Raw genomic sequence first — 16,723 nt, 5'->3', positions numbered from 1 at the left:
GCACCTTTAAAATTATTTATAAAAAGTATTACTTTAACTAACGGTAAACACAGACACAAGTAATAAAGAAAAAGATGACTGAATAACTTGCACCAACATAATTGGATTAAATACGTTGTGTAACGTTGTTCAACACAAAATGCAGTAGTCCTAGCTGTATTAAGCTGTATTCAGTGTTTTTCCTGTGAAGTTTGTATATCTTTATTTAAACCAAAGTTTCAATGTCAAACATTCTGTAAGCAAGTTTCACAGTTTCTTTAAAGATAATGAACAGTAAACATTGCTTTAAAATGGCATCCCCATAGATCTTATGTTCCCAGTCTCACACTCATGTTATGTATTAACAAATACAGTGCTATAATTGGTGTGTGTAAAAATGTAACACATGGCTCCATATTCTTATTCTACACAGATCGATTTTAAACCCATATGTGTGCCATTACACAACACAACATTTTAAGTTACAATGGAATCTGAAAGTTGATTTTCTCTATCCTTTAACGCGTATTAATAGTAATGACTAATCACTTCAATCAGGCAGCAACGTTTTGAATAGAACGTCAGCCGTGAACAGGACGATACCACTGATGGTTTGCAGACGTCGGATGTGGACGAAACAAGATTGTGGATGAAGGGTTGAACCACTGAGTAGCACAGAGAAAAGTAACTTTTCCCTCTGTGTGTCCATTAGAATATGCTGCACACGTCCTGATTACAAAACTCCAAGATATCTGTTATAAGGAAAACACATGCAAACATGAGCGTTATCAACATGTGTGGGAGCGGTGGTTTGATTATACGTTTGACACAAACAAGCAGAAGTATCTGATTACAGTCGTACCAGATTGTGTGCAGTTGAAGGCGGTTTCTGCCTGACTGTAAAACTCCTCTCCGAGGATGGAGCGGTAGTCCAAGTGGCTTGTGTGCACAAAACACTGAGTTGCATCTTTGAACAGCAGATCACTCTCTCCATATTGCTGAGACTCAAAGAGCTTGAACTCCGTGTTTGGGTTGGCTGCAAAAGTTTCCTAGAAGGTTTAAAAAGAGAGTAAATAAGCACCTAAACATTCCCCTGTTCCTTTCCGCAATGCCAAAGATCATAGTTTAACTGTCTGTTCTCATTTCGGTCAGCATAAAACAAAAGCTGGAATCAAATGTCTGGTCAGATTTGTACTCTTGTCTACTTTTTCTTTCTCTGCTTGTGTTTAGACACTTTTAACATCTGAGATATGAGTCATTTTCTTTTGTGTTTATTTGTATATTTCTCAAAGTAAAGCATCAAACTGTGACCTGAAATAAACTTATTCAAAATGCAATGGCAAGCATGAGGCTAACCAGAGACAGACATCGTCAAGACTTTCCTATTTCCTATCTGTCCCAAACTGCAGCTTTAAGGGTTGATAGTCCACATGAGGTGTAAAAGGACAACCTGATTTGAAACACTCACATTTATTAAACAAAAATCTGTTCACATAAGCTGACCTGTGACTTCATGAGGAAGTCGTACACGCGTGACGTGAGCACCGGTCGTGTCATGATGGAGTTCGGAGGGATGGATCCGAGGTTACAGCTCTCCCACTCTGACAGCGGGGCCCGACGACCGTCACCACACAGCAGCTCGTAGTCGGATGACGTCCACCCCTCTGCCCAACCAGTGGAACTCAAACCTGCAACAGCAACACAAAGGCATAATATTACTTAACAAACATAAACTACATGTTAGCAAAAGTGTGTGTGTGTTCATGTCAAAATGCCATCTTGATTATCTCACTGAGGATGTTTGCAAGAAGGTTGTGTTGCTCGAGGAAGGCCACGTCGCCGTAGCTTTTACCACTGGCATCTCCAACCAGACACCTATGAACAGTGAGTAAAGGATTAAAGGGTGTCAAGAGACATCCATGTCTCAAGGGTTGAGATATTAGTCTGTAAACACTTTGGCCTCTACTTAAGAATGATGGCAGATGCCGAACGATTTTAAACTTTCTACCGGAGAGCCATAAACCACAACTGTCCTGATGGCTGGATACCACAAAAGATATTCAATCTTCATAAAAACGGTGTAAATGCACATGAACAGCAAAGCCTTTGTTCAGGTCAGCACATACCTCAATGCCCCCATGTTGCCATAGTAACGCTCATTGTGGTTGTCAGCACAGCGTTTGGTGGCAGCCTCCCCGGTGCCGCCCACACACACTTTACACAGATTCCCCTGAGAGCCAGGAAGGCAGCCTTTCCAAAACACGTCGTTGTACACTGAGAAAACACACATAGTGACAAACTGCAGCTCTGCGTGTGTGTGTGTGTGTGTGTGTGTGTGTGTGTGTGTGTAATAGTATGTTTAAGAGACCAACAGCAGAAAGTGTAAAGGCCAAGAGGTCACAGCACACAGAGAAGAGATAAAACACAACGACGACTACTATTGTAAATATAAAAATAAATTCAGGTGTGATAAAGCTTTTTATGCAGCTCCACATGAACATTGTCAGATTATGACACAACGAGCCCCTCTAAAGAGACACGCAAAGGCCCCGCCACCTCTCCCACGTAGGAGCAAGACACACAGACTTTACAGTTGTACAGCCTCTTTTTGTTGTTGTTTTGTGTCCCTTTGTAGTCAATTTGAGTCTCTGGTAGTTAGACTTTGCCGTCCTTTTGTGTCTCTCTCTCTAGTAATTTCATGTTTCTTTTTGTGGTTATTTTGTGTATCTTGTAGTCTATTTCTGTCTCTTTGTATTTGTTTTGGCCCTTTTCACAGTCCTTGTTAGTCTCTTTGCAGCTATTTTGCAACACCTTGTAGTCTTTTTGTGTCCCTTTGTAGTCATTTTATGTTTCTTTGTTTGATTTTGAGTCTCTTCCTGGTTGATATGCGTGTCTTTGATTGACATGTTGTGGGTGAAGGTCAGGCGGGGGCCCTAACACTTTGTAATCCACTCATGCACATGAGTGTTTTGAAACAGTACCTTGGTTTGGATCACAGGGGGAGCTGCAGTTATGCTCCAGGCTTAACGTGTGTCTGTATGGCAGCAGCCAGCCTGCGGGGCTGTACATGTGGCCAAGACAGGAGCGGCGGCCTCCGAGGTTCCCGATGAATACGTTTCTGCTGGAGCGCTTTGCGACTGCCACACCCACCACTGAGGGCAACACTGAGGAGAGAGACGGTGGCCGTTTTAAATGTAAAGACGACAATCACATCGGATACCAAGATTATTGTATGAAAGGTGCTTTATGTATGAAATGTGTTATGATTATTGCAAGTTGTTCGTTCACTGGGATGTCTTACCGTCTGTCTGTAAGTGGGATGCTCCCTCAGCAAGCACACACTTTTCTCCTGAGAGGCCAAGAGAACACAGTGGAAACAGATCAATGTCTTTTAATCAATGAAGACCATGACTGCAGATAATGTAATGATGATTCAGTGTTTAGTTTATAAAATGTCAAACAATAGTGAAAAACTCTGGGTAGAAAATTGTGGTTAATTGCAGTATTAGATGCTGCAGGCAGAAAGGCAACTGATGATTGGATTTTCCTCAATTCAAATATCTTAATGATGAAAATAACTTCCTGCTTTGCAACAGGACACGTAAAGTTGGATCTTGTATATTTACGTCCATTTGTTTTCTGTAAGATTTCTATTTTGTTGATCTAAATCTTTTAATTTCAATGCACTTGTGTTATCATTTATTATTATTATACATTTTATTATCATGGATAGTCATGGCTTCTCCATTTTGAACAGTTATGTTGTTTGAAAATTGCCTTATTATTATCATTTGTACAAATCCAATAATGACGACCATTAGTCGATAATATAAAGTCGAAAAAGCTCCAACTTGGTTTTGGAGAAGCCTCTCTGCTGTGAGTAAATGCATTTGGAGAATGTCGGCAGCCTCACCGTAATATTCTGTAACTACAGGGACAAGACCACATTTTCCTGCGATGAAAGAGTGAGTTGCATCCAGCGAGACGGCGTCCACCTCGTCCCTCTGTAGAGAGGTATAGTTGCAGCTTGAATTATAGTTGTGATAGACCTATAACATCCAGAGATCCTGCGATTCATGCTACTTGAATGACTTACCTTAATTTTCTCGATACACTCGCGCATCGAGACGGCTCTGACACACACCAGCGGGTCTGACTTAATACTGAGAGCCCACTGCTCACACTTATTCTGCTCTGCGTGGCTAATACAGCACCACCGTACAACGCTGTCCTCCAGTGAGCTCCCTGCACACATACAGGTTCAATGAGCTCATGAAATCAGCCTGTCTTTAATATAAAAATGAACAATGTGGGTACAAGCACCTTCATGTCCAAGACCTTTGAGGAGTGCCACGTAATCCAGCCCCAGCACCTGACTGACATCCATGTCATCTTGAAGAACAGCTAGTTTATCCGTCACATCCTTGAAGAGAAGGTCGCTTTCTCCAAAAGAAGATGAGTTGAAGAGTTGGAAGCGCCGTCTCTCTCTCCCTTGTCGGCCAAACAGCATCTAAGCAACAATAAAGAATCATTTAGGCATCTTTTATTTGGGTATACGGACATGTAGCACAGAAACAAAAGTGTGTGATATTTGTGGGCAAAAGTGGGGAAAAAAAAAAACGATTGAACAAAAAAAAGAATTACCTGTACCGTCACCAGAAATTTGCGAGCAATCTTGCGTAAGTTAACTCTGGTGACCCCGCCGCCTCCTGGACCACGTCCCAGGTTACAGTTTCTGTAATGGCCGAGAGGAGCTTGTGTGCCATCCGCGCATAACAGCCTGAACTCATCTCTATCACTGTCTGAGAGAACAAACAGATAATATGAAAAGAGTCTTACGAGTCAGCAGGATGTTGTGCAGTTATCATTAACCAGCTGTTTTGTTCCAAATGTGTTCTACTGAACTGATTTTGAAACGGGATGTTATTTAATTCATTTAATTATATAAAATAATATTTTCTACAAACAAGACAGTTATCCTCGAGTTGTCAATATTTATGTTTGCATTTGTACTTCTACTGTATCACTATCACTTAGAGTACCAGCCGTGACAGTGACGCTGGTATTATTTTCATCTTGTGAGTCTGTGTGTGTGTGTGTGTGTGTCGTGATGACAAAATGTGGTCCTGGAGACATCTACTGTAGCAGGGACTACCACAAAAGAGGTTTTCAGTACTTTGCTGTTCATATTTCTGTCTGTGGACAGATTCTGTCACAGCGATAGCGTGACAAAAGAGAGAGATATGGGGGATTTGCTACTACAATCTGGACTCAAACTGTGTACGTTGCAGTGACATGGTTAGCATCCTAAACCCTTCGGCCCCCATGTGGCCTCAGATTGTAACAGAATTGTAACAGAATAAATAAATGGTAAGACACTATAGTGGTCTATTAGAAAATAGCTTACCTTCAATACTTTCAAGAGCTAAATGGTCCACAAATGCAACATCTCCTGCTCCACTCCTGAGACATCTGTGACAGAGCAAAAGAGGCAATAAAGGAAATTAATTTCTATGCTGGACCTGTTTGAAATATAGCAAATGTGTGTTGTAAGTTGAGAGCTTTGTTGATTCTTTGTTGAAACCCGACCTGAGGGCCCCTTGGCTGTTGTAGAAGGGCTCGCTGTGGGATGTTTCGCAGTTGTAATTCTTCTGGCGAATGTAGGACTTCTGGCCTTGGCACAGAGAGCACAGAGTTGGTGCCATGGCAGCAGCTCCGGGAACACAGCTGGCATTGAAAAAGGTACTGACGTCTGGTCGAGTGGAGAAAAACAAGTCAGGGGACCATAAAACTAGGGATGCCAAAAATAGAAAACAGAAAGAATCCACACTCTACTGTTCTCACTGGCAGCTGATTATAATCGCATCACCATGACTGAGTGGCTGCTCCTTTGACCAGCTCAGGTAGTTGCGGGACAGCAGGAAGCCGAGGGGAAGACTCCATCCAGCCGTCCATCGAACCCCACTGTGACAGCTCCTGAGGCCCCGCAGGGATCGTATGTCCAAACTGCTGTTTCTCACCACAGCCACAGACAGAATACAGCCTCCTGTAGGACTCAGCGTGGACACACACACACACACACACACACACACACACACACACACACACACAGGTTTACTGACTCAGACACTTGTGCTGTAAAGACATGCTGAAGCGTCTCAGAGATCTGAAGTAAACCTACCGTCACTGTATATCTCTTTGGCGATGGCGACGAGGCCAAACTGCTTCACAGCAGAATAAACTTCTCCTGCATCTAACGTCACTATATCAGCACGGTTTGCCTGAAACAAATAATCAACACGGTGAGTTTTAGTGACAGGAGGACTCAAAGAAGAACTCACTACAGTTAATAAAGGAAGGGTTTTCATCACTCTGAGACATTTTGTTGAAGCACCTTTTCAGTTATGATGGACAATTAACTTTGGATAATCCATCCCACATACCAACCTCTGGCCCCTTAAACAGGTTATCCAAAATAAAGGTAAACTGATAAATCATGTGGTTATCGACATATATGCCAAAGCCACATTTAAGTAATTGAGAAACAGCTTATCTCCACTCCATCACATCTAATGTCCATCAGGGAGCATTGACAAACGCTACTCACAATTCCTTAATACCAAATATAAGTGATTCTTATCAAAAGTTTACACTGAAAAAACAAAATTGGTTGCTTTATTGTTATCAGATTTTCTAAAACCTCAATATTGGTTTTATAAATCCGGTATCAGTCGAGCTCTAAACGCAACTAACTGGCCTTATTCCTTGTTACAGAAAGCTTTGTAAACCTCCTGCCCTGATCTGTGCTACCGCAACAGTTATCTGTGAGACTTTATACGATAAGTGTAATATTATATTTTTAAAAATTAACCATCAATCTGTTGTCTCTTTTCCAACTGAAGTTTTTCAATTTATCTCTGAGACTTTGTTAAGAAGAAATCAACCGTTATATTTTCAATCGATTTTTATGAATAAACAATAAAATGTTTTACTGTATGAATTCAAGCTGAAATTCACATTCAAATACACAACTTCATGCAATTTCTATCTGCTACAGTGACGTCTTCGTCCCTTGCACACCTTTCATGACACTGCCATTCAGGCTTTATGGCTCACCCTGATCCTATCGATGCAGTCAGTCGTGCTGGACGCTTGTATGCACGAGAGTCTGCCGCCTGCTTCTACAGCAGCAGGCGGCAGCACCGCCACCAGAGCTTTAGCTAGTTCTGCACACTTCCTCTGTTCTGGGTCCGACACTGTGCACCACCGCATCTTCTTACCTAACAAGGAAGGATTAGTTTAAGGAGTCCACACAAGTTAATCAGAATATGACAGAATTGGTTATTTGTCAACCATGCATTTTTTTGTAAGATGCAGTTATCGAATGCATTTCTTTATGCATTCATTCATTAAGAAAATCTAAAACTAAAACAAAATTTAGTTTGGTGTTTCTATTTTACAACATCTAGTACAATGTTTAAATCAGCTTTAATAATATCCACAAAAAGCTCCAAAAAGAGGGCAGCAATCTTGCCATCAACAACCAAAAGTCAACATCTACAAAAGAATCAAAACATTTCGAACATTCAACAACATGAGACTCAATTAGAACATAAATAACTTAACAGTGAAAGTAATAAACTCGTTGAGTAACATAACTCACCTCTGATGCTGCAGACAAAGATGAAAAAGAGTAAAACAGTATTTAGCCCTCGCATTCTGCCCTTCTGTAAGTCAAAGATTCAGACAAATCTGTTCGTCTGTCGTCTGCAGAGCTCCACAGACAGCTGTCCTCTCTGCTAGTCTGAAATCCCTGACAGTAGTATCGAGGTATCGGTACTAACGGATAAATAGAACGCCTATTGTGCAAGGGCAGCTCCTCTGAAAACAGCTAAGTGACTTTTTTCAGACACATGGAAATATTTAGCACCATCTGTCACAAGGACCAGCCCTATCCAATGTTTTCGCAGATTTTAAGTGTAAATGTAGTAAACGCTGCGGTGAGGAACTTGGCGACAATGCTTTGCTCTGTCAATACAGTTTATATGGCATTCAACAGGAATAAAAAGCAATATGTGGACATCAAGATATCAGAAGAGTGCAGTAGAAGTATAAATGTTTATTCTGAAATATGCATCAGCTGGTGAACAGTTTCCTCATTCAATTCTTGTGTCAGTGTTCATGTTATTTTAAGAAATGTGATCTAAGCAGATAATGTAAACACAGAGCGATCTCTTTCCGTCTTTTCTGATTTGTGATGGAGGAAAACAGCTCCTGAAGCCTGGAGGGCAGTCTGTAAATGCTGGATCCTCTTTGCATGTAGCAGCATTGTTGGTTTCCGTTTTGCCAGTTCAGCGGACAGACTGTTGATGCGCTCCTCCAACTGTCAACATGAAAAACATCGGCTGTGACACCAGTAAAACAACTTGGAGTGTCAGCGATTTCACACCGCTTCCCCTCATGTGATCTCCGATTGTTGGCTTTTTCACAGACGATGATTTATTGTTCATACGGAAACCCAAAAGAATGCATGAAAAGTGGAAGCGATAAATTTAAGTGATTTGGGAAGTTACCTTGAAATAACTTTCCTCATGATCAGCATTTTACAAGCCCGTCTCTTTCCATAATAAAAGAAACTCGTACGGTTAAATGTATTTCCTCTGATTATGAACTGCATTCATTCTGGCGCATTTTCAATCTGGTCAAACTATTTCTTTTTTTATTTTTTTTATTTTTTATTATTTGCTTTTTTAATTTGTTAGTCACGGTTGGTTGTTGTGAGAAGAGGTTGAACACTTAAAGACAAAGATGTGCTAAATCACGCTGAAGGAACACACAACATCATAAGCATTGATGGTTTCTAGATATTTGGGATGCAATAATTAAGGAACAGTATATCATTAATACAGTATCATCTCTAAAGTGTACCAAAATTCTGCAGTGCAAGTGTTGTTCCCAGTTTAATAAAAAACAAGGACAGATTTATCTTATCTTCTTACCTCCTTCAACTCCTCACAGACAGCATCTTTTTCCATTTGTTCTTCCTTTCCACTGGTTTGCAGCCAGCTTTGTAATACCTCTTTTAATCTTTGCCATGCCCTGAGTCGACACACAATCAAACATCACTCACTGTGAACTGTGTTCAAGAACCTGAGAGGAATGGAAAAACTGCTGTCACAGATTTCATACCGGAGCTGCTTCCTGTCCTGTTGGTATGTCACCATGTCCAGCTGAACACTGAGCAGTTCTCCAGTCAGCGCTAAAGTTGGATCCGACTTGTGAAAAAAAAAAAAGCAGACATTATAACCAAGTCAAGATACTCAATTTAGCTTTGAACGCATTCGAACAGGTGACTATTACCATATCTTTGGTCACAGTGGTCATGAAAGCAGAAGGGGGTAAAAGAACGTCTTGGTTTTGGGTTTCCTGAGTTGAGTCCACAGTGGACATGTTCGGTTCAGAGGGCGACACGTTAGATACGATGATACTCTGACGTGTGGATGGAGGATGGAGGCAGGACGACGCTGTACGACGGCCTTCCTGTGAAGGACGACTGAGCTGCGAGGGTTTTGGAGCTGCTTCAGCTTTGGTGATGGCAGCCTGATTTTGGGTGCTGAAAAAAAGAAAAGGAAAAGCTTTTGTCAGCAGCTCATTCCGCTGAGTGAGAAACACAATGTTTAAATAACAGCCAATTTCTAACTTGAAATACATGTTTAGTTTTAAGAAATGTAGAGATTTTTTGTTTAACTATATTTTCAGTGGAGACTCAAACAGTTCCTCGCAGCGTCGTGGCTGACGTCGAGGCGCACGGCTGAGTTGTCTGCAAAACAATGAAAAAAACTCTGTTAGTCCAACTGTTGAACACAGATTCACAGCCTGTGAAGGCCTCAGACTCACCGCTTGCTAAGGACTCCATCTTCAGCTTCCTGCTCCTCCGAGTCAGAAGGGGATACACTCTTCAATCCACATGTAGTCAAACAGAAGGTCACGCTCTTCTTGGGCGATTGCCCTTTGACCTCTTGCTCTCTCCGTGGTTTACACAGCGCCCGCTGCTTCCACCGCATCGCACAACGCTTCACCACTCTGTGGAGATGTCGTGACCTCTGCAGGAACACAGGCAGCCTTGATGAAATGATACTCAATTATTATTCAATCATTTTACGTCTGAAGTGACACAAACTCAACAAACCTGCTCTGGGCTGTGCTGCGTTAGACTCGTTGTGAGATCGTTCATGTGAGCAGCATATGTGAGGATGCACGTCACGCCCTCCCTCAGCAGCTGGTCTCTGTAGACCAGAGCAGCTCTGGCCGCCTGCTCTTGTTTCCTGCGCTGCTCTGTGACCTGCAGCCTCCATCCACACAACACCTGCAGCAAATTCACAACACAACATCAAGACCGCGTGAGCGCCAATTCTGCAATTCAGTGCTCAATATTGCAGTGAGAGGCGGCTGTGCAGGCAAGGGTTACCTTGGCCTGAAGAGTGAGGGACCAGTGCCAGAGCGCTCGCTCCGTCTGCTTCGCTCCTCTCCGTCTGTGCTGCAGCTGTTCGCGGGAAGGAAACCAAAGTCACGGCCAGTTTAACTGCACTATATCAAATCACAGATATTGATCTGACTGTCTAACCTTGCTCCATATAGAGACAATATTCAAGTAAAACTACATCTGGCTGAGATTATCTGTTTTAAAGGGGTACACAAGCGATTTTATACTTCAATAAAGTTAGGGGAGATGTGAGAGACACTTACAAAGTAAAGAGTAAAATAAAAAGCAAGAGTAGAGGACGAGATATCCTGACTTTTAGTCACTAGCCAAAAAAAACACACTTTAAAAAGCTCCTCCAGAACCAAAGAGGACATAATACAACTGTTTTTACTGGCTGAGTTCTTAATGACAAGAACAGTCATCTTTATGTGTGAAGAGTTAAGAGGCTAAAGTGTGTGAAAAAGAAACAAACCTTCATTTTCCACTGGTCAAAGTACATCTGGTACATCTTTAATCTCAGCAAAAGGATTCCCTGTCGTTTCATTACCTGTGAAATAATCACATTTTTAAAAACTCATGTCGGGAAGTTTACAGTGTGGCTTTATGTAACAGCTCAGGGATAATAAAGTCACCACCTTGTTTTTCTGTAATTGGTTGTGATGGTTTTTCCAGGCTTTCAGTGCTTTGGAAAGGAGCGTGGAGTCGTGGTGCTGCCTGGCTTTTTCCATGCACATCCTCTCTCTCCGAGCCACCCTGGTCTGCTTCCTCCATTGTTTGAAAGACCGCAGGAGCCGCACTAAACACAGAAAACATCAAACTAAAAACCTGTACCTGAACAAGGTACATGTGCCTAATCTTAACAGTATCCTGACACAACAACAACTTAATAGTTGCCAAATCTGAGGTGTAATACTATGAAAACATTGATACAACAGACAAAAGTAGAAGACGATGGCTCACATTTTTCTGAGACACAAAAAAACATTTTAGAAAGGATTCATTTTGAAAAGAAGAAGTTTTTTTGTAATGAACATTTAAAAATCTGAAAGTTTTGCACTTAATTTGCAATAAACTGTTTTGTTTGGTCTGTATCATTGGGTTTTTCCTTGTGTGAGGATGTCTCTTCATCACAGACTGTGTTGTTTTGTGTGTCATCTTTAAAAGTCAGCTGTCAGCAATAAGAGTAAGAGAAAATCAGTTTGCATTAAACTTCCAAATGCTTTCTAATAAACGTAAAAGTGGGAAAAAATAAAATGATATAAATGTGTTTACAAAAAATAAATAATGCTTCCTAACTATGTTGGTGTAAGAAATATACATGACTACCAAAATACTTGTATGATAAATATAAAAGTATATATATATATATATATATATATAAATACATAATATAATAATAAGTGACATTCATGGAAGAGAAGTGACGTTCAGAAAAAAAGTGGATCTGAAACAGAAAATAAAATGACAACGGTCTTGAAAATAAACTGCATGTGTTGTTACCTTGATTTATGGACCTCAGAGCCTTGTTGACTGCTTCCCCCTGCTGGTGTCGCTTTGAAGCTGCACATGCTGTTGCTTCTCTCCAAGCAACAAACACCTGAACAGAATCAGTGCAAAGACAGCAATAAGCAAAAGTTCCCACAAAGGAAGAGCTATGACAGGTTTTCATACGCTTTATAACCTTAAGTCGAAGGCGGTGCTGAAAGTGATTCTGTGCTCGCTGCTCTGTGAGCCTGACTTCTGTCCGCAGCACTGCGTTCTCCCTCCAAACACACAGGACCTTCCTGAAGAGACATCATTGAGGTAAAGCCGACATGAATCATTTAGATGGAGAAAATGGGAGCAGACGTCAGACCTTGTAAAGGAATAAAGGTGAGAATATGTGTTCAATACCTGAGAAATATCTGTTGATGCTGCCAGTAATGTTCCTCTACGTGACGGTAGATCTGACACATCTGTAGGTGGTGTTTCTGTGAATGCAGCAGGCGACAGTGCATCAGCTTTATCTTCAACACTCCAACCTTAAGAAATCACGGGATTTCAGACGCTCGTGTACCTTCCAGGCCACAAACGTGTGTTTGAGGAGTTTAACTTCATGGTAACGCTGCATCTGTTTCAGTTTGCTTTTCTTCACTCTCTGGCACTGAACAAACTGACCGAACACATAAGAGCCATTAACACACACACACACACACATACACACACATGAAACTGATAACTGTGTATGTGATTGCTGTTGGTATTTTATAATGTTGAACAAATTAAAAATAGTTTCCAAGTTTCCAGACCTAAGCAGGTCACTTTCTGTCTTTCTTTAAACCTTGAGCAGATGTATATCAGGTACTACGTCAACAAATGTTGTGCAAACTGAACGAACAAGTACTACAAGAGTTACCCTTTTCCATGTATCCACAGCCAATCTCGTGCAGCGCAGGTCACCCTGATGACAAGCCTGCAGCTCTCGATTTCTCCTGACATGCAAACAAGAGTATTCAAATTATGTGTTAGTCAACAGACCAGCAAGTTTCCCCACACTATACGCAAACACTTCTGCAGCACTTGGGTTGCTTCACCTGTCTCTTATCTCAGCGCTGTTGTCCTTCCACTGTGTCAGCGACTTGTGGAGAAGTCTGTGAAGGTACAGACGGCCTGAAGCCTCCCGTTTCTCCTCTGCGTCAATTTGCTGCACTGTCCGTTGCCTCCAGCGAGTCCAGGCTCTCTGCAAGTGGCAGCGCTCCTCGTGCAGAATTGCCTGGTAACAGCGAAGTTATCCGTCAGTATCTGATACACACCTGAGCTCGTAATAAACAACATGCAGTTGTTTGTGTACAGCTAACGTACCATCCGCTCAGAGAGCATCTGCTCCTTGTGTTTCTCTGATTGTCCCCACCAGGTGTAAAACACCAAAGTGTACTGGCGCTGCCTGATAACACAGCGATCAAACAAATCATGTGGAAGCAACCGAAATAAATCACAATCACACGTGTACAAATCGCGGGGTTTGTAACTCACTGGTTAAAGACGTCTGCCTTGTGTCTCCTCTGTTTATGGAGTCTTCTCTGTAAAGTAAACTCAACCCACAAGTTGAAACACCGAGGCACCATGCCTTCAGCGAACCAAACGTCTGCACGATGCTCCAGTTCCTGCAGAAAGTTTGCAATTAAACTATATGTAGGAGTTAAGGTCACATAGCATCACTCATATTTCACCTACATTTTGAATTAATTAATTCACTTTTATATGATGTGTCCTGATCTCTGCCCTATAAGTATTTCTCATGTGTTGGATCTAAACACATACCTGCATGTGTCGCTGTTCAGCGAGTTTATCTCTCCAGTGGTGAAAACATCTGCTCAACAGAGATGTGCTGGAAAGACAACAAGTCCAAAATTATATAAAAATCATGCAAACAGGAAACACTTTATACGAAATATGCAACATCTTCGTAGCTCGGATGCTACAACATAAAGCAATGACAAATGTAAATAAAAGCACCTGTGGTTCGTCAGTGCCATTTCTTTCAGGGGTTGAAAACTCTCGTCTTCAGCCTCCTCCAAGCGGTCCTGCCACAGCTTCCAATAGTTACACGTCATCTACGGAAAAAACAAAAGGGACATTTTTAGAAACGTAACGTGATGTATGTTTCGACTCTGTATTATTATAATGATAGAGTGCTCATCAATTACGGTTTGATGATAATGTTGGACAGCCATGTTGTTGTTCAGTCGGTGTGTTTTGTTCCTGATGACGTTAAGAGAAAGTCCCTGCACTCCAGCACGCTGCAACAAGACAACGCACAGTGATCAATACATTGAATGATCGCAATCTCTACTCATACGCTTAATTTGCTCTTCATCTTACCAGCAGATGACGATGATGACTCTGACTTGCAATCCTGTTTCTTTCAGCTTCTTCTCTGCACAACGTCACATCTACTGACAAGCTCAAGAATCAAACAGCTGTTCTGATTTTTTACAAGCCCAAACGATCCCTCACTGAACTACGTTTGATGCTGTTGTTGGTTGAAAATGAAAGGTGTGCTTATCTTGTGTTTGGCTAAGGATACAAGCTTTCCAGCGCTCCAGTGCTCTGCGCTGGGTGATCCTTATGGCCAAATGCCCTGCAGCTTGCAACCGGTCTTCCTCGCACCGTTTACGATGCAAAGCACTGCTCCATTGACTCCAACACATCATCACCAGGCGGAGATCGCAGGCTCGCTGCGCCACAGCTAAAAAATGAGGAATTATAAAAGAAAATTGAGTAATCAGGCTTAAAAATGAGAACAAGAAAAGTATAGTATTGATGAGCGTTTGGTCTATATTAAAGGAAGAAAGAGAGGTAGTTTATAACAACCTTGTGACTTTTTCTTGGTTTGGAGGGAAGACACATAACTTTTCCAACGATGCAATGATTTTCTTTTCAGTCTGAGGATGAAGTGAAGCGCAGCTTTGGATTCTTTCTCTTTCTGGCAACAGGCAGTTGTGTGCATTTCTTTCCACTGAAACCAAGTCTTTGACAAAACAAAATATATAGACATTCACAAATCGCCACGCAGAGCGCAAAGGAAGGAGATCAGCATTCATCACACATAGTGTTGACAGCATATGGATGATGTGTGTGTGTTGGATTATGTCTTTACTCTGCTCTGTATAGTGAGCGCCCTCTGTTTCAGGGCTTGATCCTCTAAAGTGTGAAGGTCTTGATGCTGCTGCAGCCGAGTCCGCCATGATCTCCACGCTGAACTGCACAGGTGAAATAAACATAATAGCATTAAAAACCGATGATCCACTAAACATTATACGAGTCTGATTTGTAAATACAATGAATGATCTTACTGTAGGGTAGCAAGTCTGTTCTGCTCAAGGGTAGATTCAAGCATTCTATTCTTCATCCGCCTCATTTCTGTGAAAACCTCCCATCGTTCCCAAACCAGACGCATCCGATGCCCGTCAGCTATTAAGGAAATAATTATAACAAAACAGCTGCTTGTGATATCTAACACAACATCAGGCTTTGCGATTAGATATACTCTTACTGTGTGTTCAAAAATCATACCAAATGATTGTGCAGTTTGGACTTTGCGCTTCTTTTCCCTCTGCAGTGACATAAATGTTCGCCAGCTATGGAATACCAAGTTATACAGATAATACCTGAAACACAAAACACTTAATTAGAAGAAACAACCACGGTCTGTGAACAGCTGACTGAGTTACAGGACTGTTTCATGTACCTGTAGTGACACTCCGCCCGCATTGTGAGACTCCACTCCCTCCTGGACGTCCACCACTCGTCTCTCCATCCTGCAAAAGCTTGTCTCAAGACCACGGTGTTGTAGTGGGACCTGCGACATGTAATATTCCCTTGGATTAGATAACTCAGGGTCAGATAGCACATTTGAAAGTGGCAAACAGACTTTGATCCTAGCTTTAAAGATACAATTATTTCTTCTTTGAATGAATTTGCAGAAATTAGTTTAACATGTTACTTGGCTTTATGAGGAAGAATTCGGCCAAAGGTGTTCTGCATCCATATCTTCAGGAACTTTCTTGCCAAGTGCCTTAAGTGGTTGAAACAGTTTGTTAAAGTTATCAATGACAAGATAAGAGTGATAATACAGTAATTCAAGTGTCTCGGCGGCACCTTATTCTCAGCTCCTTGAGTCTTCCACCTTTGTTCCAGCTGTATCCAACTCTGTACGGGACCTTTCTTGTGTGAACTTTGCGCACTTGTTTTCTTTCACCACCAGAACTGCCACTGCTTAGACGTGGTCTCACTGGATCTGGCTTTCTGGCGTTACTTTGCATTATATTACACCAGACCACTAGAGTACAGAGCGGTAAAACCACAACATCACATCTAATGTAAACATGAACACCAAAACTTTACCACAGTGTTAAGTATAAAACATAATTAACAACCTTCATCAATGTGGACAATTTGTTTTGGTAACTAAGTGCAGCGCGTTTATTTTTCCTCGTCACGTGACTGTAGTAGGGTATGTTCCAGACACAGTCAACGGCAAAATGTAACGTTTTCAAAATCCTGCGCCGAGTTCCGGTCGTGGACGTTAAATGTGTCTCTCTTGCATTTGTACACTGTTAAATAATCTCCTAAAGATGGAGCTGATTCGAATGTTATAAAGCCTCATTTTGAATACAAGGTGTTTCACTGTGACATATTTGTTCTCGCTTTGTTGTGGTGACCACTACTGCTAACAGGAGGTCTGGAACGCACCCGATGTCCTTTCAGGGTAACGGCTGC

General features: G+C 41.7%; 2 protein-coding genes across 2 annotated transcripts; both read right to left on the bottom strand.

Moving 5' to 3' along the window:
- Nucleotides 1–185: 185 nt before the first annotated feature.
- sxph (saxiphilin) lies at nucleotides 186–7,719 on the bottom strand. Its single transcript, XM_031853306.1, has 17 exons — nucleotides 7,643–7,719; nucleotides 7,096–7,259; nucleotides 6,161–6,260; nucleotides 5,849–6,025; nucleotides 5,569–5,731; nucleotides 5,387–5,451; nucleotides 4,624–4,781; nucleotides 4,303–4,489; nucleotides 4,076–4,224; nucleotides 3,893–3,983; nucleotides 3,281–3,328; nucleotides 2,961–3,143; nucleotides 2,106–2,253; nucleotides 1,772–1,854; nucleotides 1,483–1,667; nucleotides 842–1,028; nucleotides 186–731 (listed from the first exon to the last, which is right to left on the bottom strand). The coding sequence occupies exons 1-17, from the start codon at nucleotides 7,695–7,697 to the stop codon at nucleotides 688–690; spliced, it is 2,187 nt and encodes a 728-aa protein (XP_031709166.1). The 5' UTR covers nucleotides 7,698–7,719; the 3' UTR covers nucleotides 186–687.
- A 453-nt stretch (nucleotides 7,720–8,172) lies between these two features.
- Nucleotides 8,173–16,429, bottom strand: sfi1 (SFI1 centrin binding protein). Its single transcript, XM_031853295.1, has 30 exons — nucleotides 16,103–16,429; nucleotides 15,948–16,019; nucleotides 15,693–15,803; nucleotides 15,518–15,612; nucleotides 15,298–15,415; nucleotides 15,102–15,204; nucleotides 14,816–14,972; nucleotides 14,529–14,690; nucleotides 14,324–14,394; nucleotides 14,149–14,241; nucleotides 13,958–14,055; nucleotides 13,763–13,829; nucleotides 13,475–13,605; nucleotides 13,304–13,385; nucleotides 13,036–13,214; nucleotides 12,858–12,933; nucleotides 12,519–12,614; nucleotides 12,356–12,432; nucleotides 12,144–12,246; nucleotides 11,963–12,059; nucleotides 11,098–11,258; nucleotides 10,935–11,009; nucleotides 10,448–10,522; nucleotides 10,169–10,345; nucleotides 9,877–10,082; nucleotides 9,728–9,799; nucleotides 9,340–9,592; nucleotides 9,169–9,254; nucleotides 8,979–9,078; nucleotides 8,173–8,362 (listed from the first exon to the last, which is right to left on the bottom strand). The coding sequence occupies exons 1-30, from the start codon at nucleotides 16,264–16,266 to the stop codon at nucleotides 8,183–8,185; spliced, it is 3,537 nt and encodes a 1,178-aa protein (XP_031709155.1). The 5' UTR covers nucleotides 16,267–16,429; the 3' UTR covers nucleotides 8,173–8,182.
- Between the last annotated feature and the right edge of the window lie 294 nt (nucleotides 16,430–16,723).

The sequence above is a fragment of the Anarrhichthys ocellatus genome, unplaced genomic scaffold (assembly GCF_004355925.1).
Source record: "Anarrhichthys ocellatus isolate YVR2014 unplaced genomic scaffold, GSC_Weel_1.0 scaffold1, whole genome shotgun sequence".
Classification (NCBI taxonomy): domain Eukaryota; kingdom Metazoa; phylum Chordata; class Actinopteri; order Perciformes; family Anarhichadidae; genus Anarrhichthys; species Anarrhichthys ocellatus.
This window is presented reverse-complemented; position numbering and strand designations above follow the sequence as displayed.